The 18481-nt window shown below is 35.1% G+C and overlaps 1 protein-coding gene across 2 annotated transcripts in view; it reads left to right on the top strand.

Moving 5' to 3' along the window:
* The first annotated feature begins 2102 nt into the window (after nucleotides 1-2102).
* Nucleotides 2103-18481, top strand: part of Rbm41 (RNA binding motif protein 41) — a 73063-nt gene continuing 56684 nt past the window's right edge. Inside the window, exons 1-5 of one of the 2 annotated variants that reach the window (XM_077106890.1) lie at nucleotides 2103-2124; nucleotides 6920-7036; nucleotides 7731-7923; nucleotides 8238-8442; nucleotides 10247-10318. In XM_077106890.1, the coding sequence (XP_076963005.1) occupies nucleotides 2117-2124; nucleotides 6920-7036; nucleotides 7731-7923; nucleotides 8238-8442; nucleotides 10247-10318 (595 nt within the window). In that variant the 5' untranslated portion in view covers nucleotides 2103-2116. The remainder of the gene's footprint in view (nucleotides 2125-6919; nucleotides 7037-7730; nucleotides 7924-8237; nucleotides 8443-10246; nucleotides 10319-18481) is intronic. The other variant, XM_077106891.1, reaches the window with a different exon arrangement.

Genomic DNA, 18481 nt, shown 5'->3' with positions numbered 1-18481 from the left:
AAGAGTTTTTCCTGCCCTTGTCCTTCAGACATCTAGTTCCTATACCTGTGGGCATTCACTACTACTATGTGTTCTCCCAGAGATACTTTGTGCATGTGAAAGCAAATGCGTCCACCCTTTTTACGCAAATAGAAACATACATTGTGTATTATGCTTAACCTTGCTATTGCACTAAATATATTTTGGAGATTGTTTAGTAGTCCATTAAGGACCTTGCTTCCTTTTAATTTTTGCATAGTTTGTTGTTGAATAAATATCATTTCATGGATATGTTTCCAGTATTTTGCTATAAACTATCACAAAAATAATGCATATGTTTGAAGACATAATATGTTGATATTATAAGTACTGAATTACTGCTTTAAAGGAAATGTGCAAACGTGGAATATATCTTTAAAACATAAAGGGAATGTGCAGTTGAATTTCACTAGTATTCTTCAAAGAGGTTTTTACCTACCAGCAATGTATTGGAGTGTCTATTTCCCATCAGTCTCAACAAAACAAATATGTTGTCAAAGTTTTGTATCCTTCCCAATCTGGTATGTGCAATACATTATTTTAAATTTACTTTCAAAACATACACTTTAAGTTTTTAGGACAGTTTTAAATTTGCATAAAAGACACATATTACAGTGTTCCATATGCCTCCACTCAGTTGCCCTTAATGTTAACATCTTACATAACTTTGGTACATTTGTCATTACTACAGAAACTTCTTATTAATAGAGTGCACAGTTTATTTACATCAACTTAGTTTTTATCTAGTGTTCTCTTTTTTAATATTTATTTTTTTAGTTGTACACAATACCTTTATTTTGTTTATTTACTTTTATGTGATGCTGAGGATCGAACCCAGGGCCTCGCACGTACTAGGTGGGCATTCTACCGCTAAGCCACAACCCCAGCCCTCTAGTGTTATCTTTTGTTCCAGGATCTTATCCAGGACACCACATTACATTTAGTTAATCATGTCTCCCTGGGTTTCTCGTGGCTGTGACAGACTCTCAGACTTTCCTTATTTTTGATGATGACCTTGATGGTTTGGAGGATTACTAATAGTATAGTTTGAAATTTCCATTTCACTTGTAAGTAAATATCTTTTTTTTATGTACATGATAATAATGGAATGCCTTACACTCATTATTACCCATTTACAGCACAATTTTTCATAACTCTGTGTATAAAGTATGTATACGCCAAAATTATGCCATTATATATGTATTCTTTTTTTGCATTGCAATTCTTAATACACATATATACCACAATTTTTCATATCTCTTTGTATATAAGGTATGTTGACACCAAATTCAAATCTTCATACATATATTTTGTATAATGATGACCATCACGTTCCCCAATCTTTGCTTTTCACATACTTAAGGATGTACATTTCCTTTTGGGAGACTGAGTCCATGCTTTTAACCACCATATTGTACCTCTTTCTTGATTCATCATAATTACCAATAAAACATTCAAGAGCTTGAATACACAATTTCTGACTTCAAATTGAGAGAACTTAGAATTCCTTCTTACAAATACAAGAGGGCAAATTAATGCAAGCAATTTTTTCAGACTTTACCTTCATGGTTACAATACAGAGGATTGACTAGAGGGTTCCTTGGAAACAGAGGTAGGCCATATAAAACCTTGAAAGGGAAGCAGTGTTTCCAGCCATGGTGGTGGAAGCCTATGATCCCAGTGGCTTGAGAGGTTGAGGCAGGAGGATGACAAATTGAAAGCCAGCGTCAGCAATTTTGCGAGGCCCTAGTCAATTTAGAGAGACACTGTCTCAAAACAAAAGGGCTGGGGATGTGGCTCAGTGGTTAAACACCCCTGGGTTCAAACCCCGGTACAAAAAAAAAAGTAATGTTGAAAGAGCCAAGAAGTCCTAGCTGACTCCCAGGTTTATGAGATGTATATTTGGGGTGTTATCTTTAACTTAAAATAGACCGACTGGAAACCTACTTTCTGTCTCCATTTCTATAAGGCTCTGTGCTACTACAACTCCCAGAGGCCCACGCTCCACCACAATCCCCTTCGAGTCTGCCGCGCAGAGTTCTGGGACGTGAGGTCCCTGACCTATTTGCCCAAGTTAGGAATAAAGGCCTGTGGAAACATGAAGAGGTAAGGGCTTGTCGGAGTTGCCAGAGACAAGCGGAGCTCTTTTTTTTTTTTTTTTTTTTTTTTTAACATTTGCTTTGAAAATGGCTTTTGTTACTTTGTGTCACAATTTTGGGAAGCGGTGTAGTGTGAACGGGAAGACAAAGGTGAAGGGAGGCGGGAAGAAGGGCTGGTTGGGTCAGCTGGGCGAAGTTCGGGAAGGTCCGCGACCAGGGTGGTTTCGGTAGGAATGCCTTCCCGGCTTAGGCCCCAGGAGCTGGCTGGGTGCTGCGGATACTTTCTGTTTTAGACAGAACCACCCAGGCAAAAGGGTGCTGGCTGACAATTCTCAGCGCTAGGGATACCCAAGGCGGCTCCTCCTTGGCCCGCCATACCTCCGCCTCATGAGCCCAGGGGTGCTCAGGGTGGATGCATTTATTTGCACTGTCTGGGTGTTGAAGGATACTTGCTGGAACCACAAAACCATGTAGCATTTTCAAAGGTTACAGTAAGAGATTGATACTTTCTTTCTCCAAATTTGAAAGGAAAGCCCAAATGGGCTGGATGTGTTATAGGAAAAGAAAGGCATTGCTGCCCTCAGTTCCCCCTACTGGTTCTTCAGTAAATGAACTTTGGTGGTCATTGTTGAGAACCTGTGCCTCATTATTTTGACAGAAGAAAAACTTTTAAAAGGATCCTCATTGAATTACTTTGATATTGACTCTGCAAGAGTGATCATGCAGGAATAGTTCTTCTGCACCATCGGTTCCTTTTTCTTTTTTTAAATATTTTATTATTACTATTATTATTATTATTATTATTATTATTATTATTGTGTGTGTGTGTGTGTGTGTGTGTTTTATACTGGGTTTTGAAGCTAGGGCCTTGAGCATGCTAGGCAAGCACTCTGTCACTGAGCTACATCCCCAGCCCTTCTAATTTTATTCCCAGACATCGTCTGGCTAAATTGCTGAGGCTGGACTGGAACTTGGAATCATTCTGCCTCAGCCTCCCCGAATAGCTGGAATTTCCTTGCATCTTTGAAGAAACTGGTTCTCATTTTCCCTGTCTTTTAAATTATTCAATGATATATCTCATATGTGCAAAATAATGTTTATTCTTTATCAACTACCAGTTTAAGAAATAGGATATTGTTAGTACCTTAGAAGTTCTTTGTTTCCCCTTCCTGATTTTTTCTGCCCTCATTCTTTCTTCCCCCATGAGATAACTGATATCCAGAATGTTATATTAATTTATTCCCTTGTTGTTTTTTTAAAGATTTTTCACATATGAATTTAGCCCTAAACAGTTTGTACATAGTACCAGGGGCAAAGCTCTCTTTCTTAGAGACACATCTGCAAAACAAGGAAAAAAAAAAAAAAGGAGTAATATCATCTTCAGGCTACCACAATTCACAGGAATTGTACCATTATAAGAGTCACAATAAAAGTCATTGGCAATTTCTCACATTTTGTTACTAGCCTGAAGCACAACTGCAATTTTCATAGTTTTTACCCATTTTCAACCTTATACAAATGGACACATATTGTATGAATTTTTCTGTGACTTGTTTATTTTAACTCAACATTTCTTTTTGAGATTCATGTGTGTTGATGTATTTAGCTATGATTTATTTATTTGAAAAAAAAGACCTTTAAACTTAGCAAGAACTTTGGGAATTCTAAATAATCAACAAAAATTGTGATTTTTTTAATTGATTTTATTTTTTAAATACACAACAGTGGAATGCATTACAATTATTATTACACATATAGAGCAAAATTTTTCTTATCTCTGTATATAAAGGATGTTCACACAAATTCATGTCTTCATACATGTACTTTGGATAATGATGTCCATCACATTCTACCATCATTGCTAACCCACTGTCCCCTCTCTTCCCTTCCCCCCCTCTGCCCTGTCTAGAGTTCATCTGTTCCTCCCATGCTACCCCTCCTTTCCCTACTATGAGTCAGTCACCTTATATCAGAGAAAACATTCAGCATTTGTTTTTTGGGAATTGGCTAACTTCACTTAGCATTATCTTCTCCAGCTCCATCCATTTACCTGCAAATGCCATGATTTTATTCTCTTTTATTGCTGAGTACTATTCCATTGTGTATATGTGCCACTTTTTTTTATCCATTCATCTACTGGAGGGCATCTAGGTTGGTTCCACAGTTTAGCTACTGTGAATTATGCTGCTATAAACATTGATGTGGCTGTGTCCATGTAGTATGCTGTTTTTAAGCCCTTTGGGTATAGACCGAGGAGAGGGATAGCTGTGTCAAAAGGTGATTCCATTCCCAGTTTTCCAAGGAATCGCCATACTTCTCTCCATATTGACTGCACCAATTTGCAGTCCCACCAGCAATGTATGAGTGTGCCTTTCCCCCCACATCCTCGCCAACACTTATTGTTGTTTATCTTCTTAATAGCTGCCATTCTGACTGGAGTGAGATGAAGTCTTGGAGTAGTTTTGATTTGCATTTCTCTAATTGCTAGAGATGATGAGCATTTTTTTCATATATTTGTTGATTGATTGTAAATCCTCTTCTGAGAAGTGTCTGTTCAGGTCCTTGGCCCATTTAGTGATTGGGTTATTCTTTTTTTGGTGTTTAGTTTTTTGAGTTCTTTATATACCCTAAAGATTGGTGTTCTATCTGATGTGTGAGGAGTAAAAATTTGCTCCCCAGATGTAGGCTCTGTATTCACCTCACAGATTGTTTTTTTTTTTTTTTTTTTTTGCTGAGAAGAAACTTTTTAGTTTAAGTCCATCCCATTTATTCATTCTTGGTTTTAATTCTTGCACTATAGGAATCTTATTAAGGAAGTTGGGGCCTAATCCCACATGTTGAAGATTAGGGCCTAGGTTTTCTTCTATTAGATGAAGAGTCTCTGGTTTTATTCCTAGGTCCTTGATCCACTTTGAGTTGTGTTTTGTGCATGGTAAGAGATAGGGGTTTAATTTCATTTTGTTGCATATAGATTTCCAGTTTTCCCAGCACCATTTGTTGAAGAGACTCTTTTTTCTCCAATGCATGGTTTTGGCTCCTTTGTCTAATATAAGATAATTGTGATTTTGTGGGTTAGTCTCTGTGTCCTCTATTTTGTACCATTGGTCTACCAGTCTGTTTTGGTGCCAATACCATGCTGTTTTTGTTACTGTTGCTCTGTAGTATAGTTTAAGGTCTGGTATAGTGATGCCACCTGCTTCACTCTTCCTGCTAAGGATTGCTTTACCTATTCTGGGTCTCTTATTTTTCCAGATGAATTTCATGGTTGCTTTTTCTATTTCTATGTGATTTTAAAGGATTTTTTAAAAAAGTGTTGTATCTAAAAATATTTTAGAATTTCCCAAAATAGGGCCAAGTCTTTCTTGGATTTTGCTTATAATTATAGGGTTTTTCCCTAGATCTTATTATATCTTTACTAGGAAAGGGCAATTTTATAAGAAAGACACTTAAAATTTTAAAATTTATTTTCCTCATGGAGTTAACTCACTTTTTGTGTTCAGTTTTTTATAATCAATTGTTGTATGCTTAAATAGTCCTATTATTATTTTTTTTTACATTCTAATAAGAGCTTTCACATATTTAAGGTTAGTTAGCTCATGTTAGTCATTATCTAGATGTCTGCATAGTGATGCCTAGGCTATAAAATATTATGATCCTCTTTATATTTCTTTTTAAACTTTCTCCTTTAGACATCTTCTCTCATAGCTCATCTTCTCCACACAGATGACTCCAGATTTCTATGTTCAACCTTAGAATCTCCTCTATGAAACCTTTCTTTCAGCCAATCACTTATGCTGTTACCTGTACCTCAGTGTATTCAGAGCATTCCTGATACTTCATGCTGGTGTTTGAATTATAATAGATAGTTGACTCGACGTGATTGCAATAATACTTATTTCCCCAAGCCATTGACTCCATCTGGACCTTCTTTTCTTCATTGATACCGTCATTGTGTTTGTTACATGGTTTGAATTTTGGGGATTATCTTTGACATCCTTACCCTTCCCTGCTTCAAAGGCCTCTCTCATCTAATCATTCTATTTCATTTCTACTATTATCACTTTGTTTTGGGTCTTCATCACCTCATACTTCAATGGTTAATTATTTCTTCAGGTTTCTTTCCTTCTAATGTATATGGCATATTATAACCACATTCATCTTCCTAAGCCATTGCTTGCATTATGTCACCTAATTGCCTGATAAATTACTTTTTAATGCCTACACATTAATGTCCAGGCCGTTTAGTTGGTTTATGTAAGGTCATTCACAGTACAAATTGAAATTTAAATTGAAATTCCAGTTATCCTCCAGTAGTATTTCTGTCTCTTCACACTTGTTTTCTAGTTATCCTTTTCATTACAACCAGTATTTCAAATGCCACTTTAAAAATACCTTTCTGAAGATTTCACTTACCACCCTAGCTTCCAACTAATCTTCTATGATCTCTTAATAATTTGACATACTGTGCTCTATATCATTATTAATTCATATTTTTTTCTGTTCCCTCAGGCACATGCACACAACACAAACATATATTTCTTCTTCCTAACTAGACTATAAGCTTCTTGGTGCTAGATACTGTTATCAATATCTTTGAGTTACATCAATACCTAGCACAATGCCTTCTGTGTGAGTAGGTATTTAGTAAATGTTTGTAGAATGAATGATGAAGTTCAATGGATGATTAAAGAAGTTTCTGAACAAATGGGGTCACTAATTAATGATAGATAATATAGGTATGGAATAAATATTCAATTCCCTATCTCTTCTTTTTTCTGTATGTATTGGTATGTCTCCTCCAGGGTAAACAGCTGTGTGAAGAGTGATGAGCATGTCCTGGAGGAACTGGAAACAGAAGGGGAGAGACAGCTGAAAAGCCTCCTTCAACATCAACTTGATACTTCTGTCTCCATTGAAGAGTAAGTATTGATTTTCCAAACAGGTAGAGTATCCTAGACCCTCACTTCATAGTGACAGACCCCTCTTAAAGCCTGAAGGGAACACTGCACTTTCTTTCTCCCACTTTCTTTAGCAGACTTCTATGCATCAATAAATGTATGTATGTATGTATGTATGTGTGTGTGTGTGTATATATATGTGTGTGTGTGTGTGTGTGTGTGTGTGTGTGTGTATTAATCAGAATTAATCTTTTTCTTCCTGAAGAAAGCTTCCATATCCACCAAGTCTGAGCCAGTACCTGTTCTGTGCCCTTCTACACCCTGTATTTCTTCCACCATAGCATTTATATCTCGATACTGTCATTGCCTCTTTATTTTCCTATCAGTATTCTTTCACAAAACAGGAGCTATTTTCATCCATCCATCTCTCTCTCTCTCTCTCTCTCTCTCTCTCTCTTTTGCTATTAAATCCTCAGTACACAGCACACATCTGATGCATAGAAGGACTCAGTAAATGTTCATTAATTTAGTCATTGATTAGTTCTGGATGAAGGGACTGTTGATGGAGTTCCATTTTGTTGCAGTTGTGCTTCAGGCTAGTAACAGAATGTGAGAAATTGCCAATGACGTTTATTGTGCCTCTTATAATGGTACAATTCCTGTGAATTGTGGTAGCCTGAAGATGATCTTACTCCCTTTTTTTCTTGTTTTGCAGATGTGTCTCTAAGAAAGAGAGCTTTGCCCCTGGTACTATGTACAAACCTTTTGGAAAGGAAGCAGCTGGAACTATGACTTTGTCTCAGTTCCAGACACTACATGAGAAGGACCAAGAAACTGCTTCTCTCAGGGAACTAGGACTCAATGAAACAGAGATCTTAATCTGGAAGAGCCATGTTTCAGGTGAAAAGGTAAGTGGGTTATTGTTTTTCAGGAGAATAAAAAGCAGGATCTGTTCATTTTGGCATTGGGGAGTTTTGCATTTTTAGTTCCACAAAACTGAGCTTTGTGTCTGAATCTTCTTTGTTTTTTAGGATAGGGACATTGGTGAAAGAGGACCTGTTGTTTTTTATTTGTTTGTTTGTTTGTTTTAACTTCTTAGCTAACACTTTAAATAAACACTTTCAATTTCTGTGTCCTGATCACCTTTTTCTTACTTGAAGCACCAGATCATCACTTTCAGGTGTGTCCTCTATGATCTGTCATTTCATTTCCCTGGTTTCAGAGGACAAGGCTGAGGGCAACTCCTGAAGCAATACAGAACCGTCTTCAAGATATTGAAGAAAGGATCTCTGAGCGCCAGCGTATTCTTCGCCTGCCACAGAGATTTTCAAAGAGCAAACAGCTGACCCGGCGAGAAATGGAAATAGAAAAGTCTTTATTTCAGGGAGCTGATCGTCACTCCTTTCTTAAGGCTCTTTATTATCAAGGTATGTGAGCTTCACTGACTTATATATATATTCTTTCACTGACAGAAAGATTTAACATCAGTCATTAGATATAAAGAATTAGTGAAGGGAATAGGGGAAAGACAGGCTATTACTACTCTTGAATGTATAGTCCCATGAAAGAGACAAATATCTGCAGTTAGTTGCATGACAACATGGAAATTAGGAAATTATTATATAGACTTGAATCAAATTCTGAGGAAACACAGAAAATAGAGCACCTAAATCCAGGTGGGGGAGTCAGAAGTTGGCACTTGTACTGTCTTGATGGATCCACAGGCATTTTTCAGGTAAAGGGGAAAGAGCGTTACAAGATAGTGAATAGGAATAGGATTGTTGAAGGGACCTGGTATGTCTGGGGAACAATGAAAAGTTCAGTGTGGCAGGGGTATAGGAAGTGGCAGGGAATGACAAGGGATGACACAGAAAAGTGAGGCAAGGCTAGGTAGGGTAGTTAGGCTGAAATATAAATTAACATTGTACATATATATGTGTGTGTATTAATCAGAATTAGTTTAATGGATTGATTTTACTAGGCACTGTGGGAGGTGCACAGAAACTTAAGAAATAATTCTTGACCTTGTGCCAAGTACAATCTGGTTGGAAATATAAATGTATACCATTTAGTAAAAATGCAAGATACAGTTGCTAAGTGCTATGGGAGTTCAGAGTTTTATTGCTGTGAATGAAGAATGCCTTTCAGAGGAGGTAAGATTTAATTTTTTTAATACTACCTATTTAGAAAGGAGAAGGAATGACATTTGATTTGCAGGAGTTGATGTGAGCACTATTGACTGGGAGAGTTATAAGAGGCAAAGTTGGAAATATAACTAATAATTTTGGGCTTTATTTGGTTGGTAGTTTATAGCTATATAGATTTCATTTTTAGCTAATCTGAATATAGTTAGAAGTTTTCAAGTCAGGAGTAAAATGTTAAAAGCCATGTGGTAGCCAGTAATTAGGACTTGATAAGGAAGTACTAGAAGCAGAGAGAATGGTTAGGAGGGATTGTAGTCTTTGAAACATGAAGATTTGGACTAGATTGGTGACAGTGGAATTGGAAAGACAGGTAGATTTAATTACAAGATACATTACAAAGGGAGAATTGATAGACCTTATTGACTGAAGATGAAGGAAGAAGGTCAATGGAAGGGAATATGTCAAAGATAACCCAGATGTTTCAAGGCTGTGTGACTTAACAATTGGCAAAACCAAGAATGCTTTTATGGGGAAATTTTGAGGAAAGATGATGAATTTGAAATTTTGAGAATGGCAGGATCATTGCTTGCAGATATCAAGGAGACAGAAATAAAGCAGTAAAACTCAGGAAAGAGGTCAGAAGTAGATATGTATATTTGGGAATCGTTTCTGCTTCAGTCATGTTAAAATCATGAGAATGATTAAATGCTATGTTAGATAGACTGTAGACATGGCAGAGCAGTGATGAAGGAAGGAATGAAAAATGAACAGTTGCCTTTTGTGGAGAGAGATTATGGCATACTGATTATAAACATAGGCTCTGGAGGCAAACTGCCTGGGAAAATCCTGGCTCCCCCACTTATTAGCTATGAGATGCTAGGCAAGTTACCTCTGTAGGCTTCAGTTTCTTCATCAGTAAAGTGAGAATATTAATAGTAGTTATATTACAGGGTTGTTAGGATTAAGTGAGATAATACATGTAAATCACTTAGAGCAGTACCTGGATTTGGGTGGGGGTTGGGGGGGGGGATTTATGAATCTGTTCTGTTTTCTATCTTTTGAAACTCCTTGCTTTAAACCTTCACAGCATACCACAAAAAGCCAAGTGCAGACAAGTACATGACCTCAATGAAGAGGAAGATAAAATTAGGCACAAAAGGCAAGTCGAGAGTTTTCTTATAGTGTTAGATTTAGGAATGTAACCTAGGGTCCCAGACTTCTAAGTTGAACACCTATTTAATTCCATATTCAGTATGTAACAATGATCCAGAGAGAACATATTATCCTTATATGAAATATTAAAGAGAAGAATTAGTAGAAGTTGTGAAACTTTTACATTTAGTGCTGTTTTAATCTCTATACCTTTAAGTTATTATAGCAGACATAAATTGACCTTACTGATTTTTAGATCATTTCACAAATAATTTTGAATATTTTATTAATTAGTAAAGTATGAATATTGATGATGATGATGATGATATAATATTTAATATTTTGTTTTTGAAATGAATTTGCAATAAAATTGCATGCGGCTTTTTTGGTGTATAGTTCTATGAATTGTTAATCATGTAGATTCATGTAACCACCACCACAGTTAGGAGAGAGAACAGCTCCATCACAATGAAAAACTACCTCATACTATTTCTTTCTAGTCACTCCCAACCCCCACCCATAATTCCTGGCAATCACTGATCTGTTCTCCATCACTTTAGGTGTATCGTTTAGAGACTGTCACATAAATGAAATCATGTAATGTGTAACTGTGAGACTGGCTTCTTTCACTAAGCATAATATCTTTGCACTCATTCAAGTTGTTGTATGTATTAACAGTTCATTCATTTTGTGGAATCATATTTCACTGTCTGAATATTCCAAAGTTTGTTTGTCCATTCACCCATTGAAGTGAGTTTGGGTTGTTTCCAGGTATGCTGGTTATGAATAATACTGATATAAACACTTTTGTACAGGTTTTTGTGTGAACATAAGTTTTTATTTCTCTAAGGTAAATATCTAGAAGTGGGATTACTGGGTCATATGGTAAGTGTACATTTAACTTTATATGAAATTGCCAAACCATTCTCTAGAGTGGCTATACCATTTTGCATTCCCACCAACAATGTATGAGAGTTCTGGTTGCTCTACATCTTTGTCAGCACTTGGTATTGTCAGTATTTATTTTAGTTGTTCTGAGAGGTGTGAAGTGGTACCTCATTGTTGTTTTAAGTTGCATCTTCTTAATGGCTAATGTTGTTGAACATCTTTTCATGTGCTTATTTGCCATATTTATATCCCATTTGCTAATGCATCTGTTTGAATCTTTGGCCATTTTGTCATTAGGTTGTTTATTTTCTTCCTCATGACTTTTGAGAGTTCTTTGTATATTCTAAGCAGTCTTCTATTATATATGTGATTTATATTTTCTCCCAGTCTATAGCTTGCTTTTTCATTCTCTTAACAGTGTCTTTTATAGAATGAATTTTTGTTCTTACTGTGATAAAAATATATGTAACAAAGTTTACAATTTTAACCATTTTTAAGTGTATAGTTCTGTGGTATTAAATATATTGCCATTTTTCTGTAACTATCACTACCATTTATCTCCAGAACTTTTTAACTCTGTACCCATTAAATACTACCTTCCTTATTTTCCCCTTCCCCAGTTTCAGGCAACCACCATTCTACTTTCTGTTGCTATGAATTTGACTAATTTTGGTACCTCATATAAGTAGAAGCACATAGTATTTGTTGTTTGTGACTGGGTTATTTTACTTAGAATAAGTCTTCAAGGTTTTTTTTTTTTTTTTTAATGTTGTAGCATGTGTCAGAATTTCCTTCCTTTTTAAGGCTGAAGAAAATTCCATTGTATGTATGTACCACTTTTTAGAAATCTCTTTAATTATGAGTGACACTTAGGTTACTTCCATGTTTTAGCTATTGTGAATAATGCTTCTATGAACATGATTATACACGTTTGAATATTTACTTTTTTTTTTTTTTTTTTTTGTACCTGGGGATGAGCCACATCCACAGCTCTTTTTATTTATTTTTTTTTATTTTGACAAAGGACCTCACCAAATTACTGAGGCTGACTCTGAATTGGGGATCCTCTGGCCTCGGCCTCCCAAGTTGCTGGGATTACAGGCATGTACCATCATGACTGGTTTCCTTTCTTTTTTATATATACTCAGAAGTGTAATTACAGGATTATATGGTAATTCTACATTTATTTTTTGAGGGACCATCATATCATTTTCAATAGACATTGTGACACTTTACATTCCTACCAGCAATGCACAAGGGTTTCCATTTCTCTTCACCATCACTAATATGACTTGTTATTCTCTGTTTTCCTTTTTTGATAATAGTTAATGGGCATGAAGTGGTATCTCATTGTGGTTTTGGTTTTCACTTTCCTAATGATTCATACTGTTGAGCATCTTTTCATATACTCTTTAGCCAACTGTGTATCTTCTTTGAATAAATGTATGTTCAAGTCTCTTGGTTGATTTTAAATGAATTACTTCTTCATTTGTTGATGAAGTTATAGGAGTTCTATCTATATTCTAGTTACTAATTCCTTATCAGATATATGATTTGCAGATATTTTTCCCTGCTTCTTGGGTTGCCTTTTTACTCTGTCAATGGTATTCCTTGATGCACAAAGTTTTAAATTTTGATGAAGTCCAATTCATCTATTTTTCTTTTGTTGCCTGTGCTTTTGGTGTTACATATAAGAAATTCTTGGCAAATCCAATATCATGAAATTTTCCCTATGTGTTATTTTCTGAGCTTCCACACTTTTAGCTATTTTACTTAGGTCTTTGGTTCATTTCAAGGTTTTTTGTTCTTTGGGTATAATGTAAGTATCCAACTTAATTATTTCTTGTCTATATCCTGTTTTCACAGTAACATTTTTTGAAAAGACTATTCTTTTCACACTGAATGATCTTGACACCCTGTTCAAAAATCATTTGACTATATGGATGAGTGTTTATATCTGGGATCTCTATTCCACTGGAATATATTTCTTTGTTATGCCAGTACCACACTATTTTAATTACTGTTGCTTAGTAGTAAGTTTTGAAATCAGGAAGAATGTAACTGCCAATTTTGTTTTTTCTTTTTCAACATTATTTTGGCTGTTTGAGGTTCCCTTAAGATTCCATAAGAACTTTAGGGTAGATTTTATATTATTGCAACAAAAAAAAGGATCATTGAAATTTTGGTAGGAGATATGAAAGTGTGAGTAATTTGGGTTAGTATAAACATCTTAACTGTATCAAGTCTTCAATAGATTAACATGGGATGTTTTTCTATTATTTGCATCTTCTAATTTCTTTCAGCAATATTTTAGTTTTCAGTGTATAAGTTTTCTACCTCAGAGCAAATTTTTTTAACTCTTATAAAATCTAGTTTGTAGTTTCTTTCATGGATTATGCTGTATGTGTGGGTGAGTGCGGATGTGTGTGCATGTTAAGAACTCTGCCTCATACCTGTTTATGAAAAAGACCTTTTTCTATGTTTTCTTCTAACATTTTTATAGTTCTACATTTTACATTTAGATGTATAGTCCATTTTGATTTAATATTTTAGATGTGAGGTTTTTATAAAATTCACTTATTTGCCTATCATTGTCCATTTGTTTCAGTACCAATTGTTAAAAAGAGTATTCTTTCTCGATTTACCTATCTTTGCATTTTTTTCAGAAATTAATTGGTCATATTTGTGTGTTAATATTTAATATAAATACAGGTGAAAAATAATTCCCCTCTGAAGAGCAGAAATGAGACAAGGATGTCTGCTCTTCCACTTCTCTTATTAAAGTTGGTTCTGACAGGTTTTGCCAGTTTTCTGATTGCTTTTTTGTAGGAAATTGTCATGGTCCCTATTCCATCCTCTATTTTCAGTGACATTATCTCTCTTACTGGCATCTGAAGTTTGTGATTTGAATGTAACCTAACTTATTAATTTTTTTTATGGCTTCTGTTTTAGTTTTGTAATGAAGATTCTTTCTATCCCAGGGTCGCACAGATGTTTTTCATGTGTTCTGAAAGATTATAGTTTTAGCTCATACATTTATGTCTATGAACCATTTAAAAAAATTTTTTAGTTATAGATGGACACAATAACTTTATTTTATTTACGTGGTACTGAGGATCAATCCCCAGTGCCTCACACATGCTAGGCAAGCCCTCTACCACTGAGCCACAAGCCCAGCCCTTATGAACCATTTTAAATTAATTTTTTGCATATAATGTAGGTTAGAGTTACATTAAGTTCTCTCTACATATAATTTTTCTCTCTACATATAATTTTTCTGTGGGGCTGGGGCTATGGCTTAGCAGTAGTGCACTTGCCTGGCATTTGTGAGGCACTGGGTTTGATTCTTAGCACCAGGTATAAACAAATAAAGGTCTATCAACAACTAAAAAAAATTTATGTGTGTATATACATATGTGTGTATAGAGTATATATATACACATACATATATATCATACATTTACGCATATATATGTATAAAATTGTCCTAGTACTTTTATATGAAAAGACTATCCTTTTCCTTTGAATTGTCTTGACACCTTCATGTAAAATCAATTAACCAAGAGTCTAAGGCTTTTAAGTTGTTTTTCTTTCTCTTTATTTTCAGCAATTTGATTGTGCCATATCTGGATGTAAGTTCTTTATTTCAAATTCTGGACTTCTATTCTTTCTACCTGCTACTTTTTAACTTTTCACAGTCTTCAAACATATCAAACATTCTCTCCATGTTTTATTAGTCTATTCAGTGGGAGAGATAGGGTGAAGTATTTATATTTTAACATACCCAGAATCAGCAGTCCTAATAGCTAATATTCATGCCAGTCCTTGTTCTAAGCATAACTCCAAATTAATGTGTTTAACTTTACAACAACCCCATGAGATATTGGCAGTATTATGCCCATTTTACAGACTAAAAATTTGAACTTCAAAGGAGGATAAGTAACTTTTCAACATCAGTTATTAAGTGACCATGCCGAGACAAATCCATGACCTTATTACATCTTGACCACAGCACTTGCATATGTAATTTGAAAAGATTTATTGGTTTATTAAATCTGGCTTTAATATATCTTAAAACAGACTTTTTTTTTTTCAAATTATAGTGTCCCATTTTCTAACTTCAACTCAGTAGAAAAACAAGATATATTTCTCTAGAAATATACTTCTGAAATAAATTCTAGCATATACTTTCAGACCACATTATTTTTCTTATCCTTCTGGGTCTCATAATTCTCTTACCCCCATATACCCTCTATTAAATGCTGTTAAAATCTCCAGTTCCTTGACTCTTTTTATTTTCTCCCAATCTGTCAACCCCAACTTGCTTCCTCTTCCTTTCTAATCTTTCTTAGATTCCATTGTCCATGATTTAACCACATTCTTGCCAATGAATCATTGTCCTTCCTTGACTGTATCATCACCTAGAAAAACTTCAGCCCTGAATCAATGCAACTTATTACCTTCTTTGTTGTTGCACCATACCTTCTGAGCTCTACTAGAGAAAAATCATATAACTTTGTTCTTCAGTGCCTTTACAAGTTCCTCATCTCTGATATTGTCTAGAAACTTCTCTCTTGTTTGACAGGCTAACTTCTAGACCCTGTCAGCTCTCTTTCATTCCTTATCAATACAGTACTATTTTAGATCTTCATTATTCTTTATTATCCTATTTCATTATTTTTAAACTGTAGCATTCTATCCAGTTTCAAAGCAGCAAGAAATTTCATCCAGTCCCTGCTCAGTTCTCTGATAACTTCTGTATCCTATCTCTCCCTTTCTTCCCACTCAACTCAGAGCTAGGGAAGTCCTCACTGCTTCAAGCTAATTTTTATACCTATTTGCTGAATCTTATCCCTCTTATCACCAAGGAACCTCAGTCAGTCCTGCTTCTTTTCCTTCAAGACTTTAACATGATCATTGTATCATTTGCCAGTTTCTGTGGAATATATACTCCTACCATAAGCTATCTAAACATGATAAAAAATGAAAAATATCCTTCAACTGCTTAGGTGCTTGAGCAAACCATATATGTAGATTTTTCTCTTCACACTATATTATACCATAATAAATAGCAGTTTGTTTAAAAAAATGAAGTGTAAAAGGTCAAGTCGTAAGAAAGATAGACTTAAGTACATATGTTTATATGTAAATTTTAAAATGAAAAATTTAAAACATATGAAAAAGTTGAAATAATTTTATCACCAACACCCATTATATTACCATCTAGATTCTACCATCAATATTATTTTCCCTATGACATATCTAATACATACCTCTATCCATCTATAAATCAAATTTTACTTCATAAATGTAGTTTTTAAAATTTGCTGATGTCAGCACACATCTGAAACTCCAGCCTTTTGGGAGGCTGAGGCAGGAAGCTTGCAAATTAAAGCCAAGGCTGAGAATTTTGAGACCCTGTCTCAAATTTTTAAAAAATTTTAAAAGGCCTGGTATATAGCCCAGTGGTAGAGTTTCCTTGTGTTCAGTCTCCAGTATTGCAAAAAAAAAAAGTGCATATAATTTCATGGCCCACAAATACTTCAGTATATATAGTGTTACCTAAATATTTATTTATAATTTTCTTATGTTGTGAAATTTGCATGTAATTAAATGGACAAATCTTAAGTCTTCATTTGATGACTAGTGATCAGCATATAAATCTGTATGTGATATGTTGGTAAATGTTTAACAACTAGCTCTCCAGCAAAAAAAAAAAAGACCCTAATATGTTTCGTTTGCCAATTTCTTTTGGTGTAGATATTCCTGCCACAGTACATTTCAAGCTGATAGTTAGTATGTGTCATCACTGAACATGGAATTGAAAACACATGTATACCACCATCAGACCATCTTAACATACTGCTGCATGCGTGTACCCTAACTTCTGTCAACATATGAAAGATCTTCATTGCCCCAGAAAGTGTTCCCATTCTGCCCTCCTAGAAGCAGCTAGTGTTTTGGTATTTTTCCACTATAGTTAGTTTTACCTATTCTAGAACTTCTTATAACTGGAACAATACAGTATGTATTCTTTGTAGAAGCTTTACTTCAACTTAATGTTTTTAGGATTCATTCATATTGTTATATATATCAATAATTTGTCTAACACAATTTTTGGAAGATTTTTGCATTTTTACACTGTATTTAATTCTCAGGGCTGCTGTAATAAATTACCACAAATCAGGTAGCTTACAATAATAAAAAAAAAAGTTCTCTCTGTAAGTCTGAGTGCTAGAAGTCTGAAATAAAGGTGTTAATAGGTCTGTGTTCTCTCTGCAGATTCTAGGAGTGTATTCTTCCTTGCCTCTTCTAGCTTTTGATACTTGCCAGCAATCCTTGGTGTTCTTTGGCATGTAGATGCATTCTAATCTCTGCCTCAGTCATCAAATGACATTCTCCTTGTGTGTCTGCCTTTGTCTTCACATGGCCTTTTATAAAGACACTAGTCATTGAATTTAGAGCCTACCTTTATCCAGTATTACCTCATCTTAATTTAACTACATGTGCAAAGAACCTATTTCCAAATAAAGTCACAGACTAAGGCTCCGGGTGGACATGAATTTTGGAGGTGTACTATTCAACCCAGATCAGTCTGCCAGCTGGACTCAAACAATTTATATCCATCTGGACACATGCAAAATGTATTCACCCTTTTACAACATCCCCATTAACCCATTCCAGCATCAAGTCTAAGTTCTAGATCTCATTTAAATATCAAGTCAAAAAGCCCCAAGTCTAATTACCTAAATCACCTAAATTAAGTATTTGTGAGGCTGTGGATATGATTGTTTCTACCCAGCCACCAGTGAAACTAGAAAGCAAGTTTTCTGCTTCTAATATATAATGGTGGGACAAGCATAGGATGGACATCCCCATTCTGAAAGGTTAAGAGGGAAGGAATAAAGGGGTTATTGAGCAAGTTTGTAGTCCAGAAATACAAATTCCATTAGTTTTCAAGATCCAAATGTAATACTCTAAGCTCAATGCTCTATCCTCTGGGCCTGCCCTCTTAGCCCAATAGTGCAGCCACAATCCCACCCTCTCCAGCCTCTGCATCTGTAACTTTACATTTGGAGTTATCCTTTATTTTGTTCTATATATCTTTTTCACACCAGGCTGGCACTAAATTATCTAAAATTATCAAAATCTTTGTCAATTTCATGCATGTCAAGACATCTACAACATTACATGAAGGTTCTTTATAGATCCTTCCTGTATAACCTTATCTCTGTTCCTGGCTTCTGCTGTGATGATTGACTGGATCCATAAACCATATTCC

This window comes from Callospermophilus lateralis, chromosome X (assembly GCF_048772815.1).
Source record: "Callospermophilus lateralis isolate mCalLat2 chromosome X, mCalLat2.hap1, whole genome shotgun sequence".
NCBI classification, from domain to species: Eukaryota; Metazoa; Chordata; class Mammalia; order Rodentia; family Sciuridae; genus Callospermophilus; species Callospermophilus lateralis.
The sequence above is the reverse complement of the archived record's forward strand: the minus strand, read 5'-3'. Positions and strand labels throughout refer to the sequence as shown.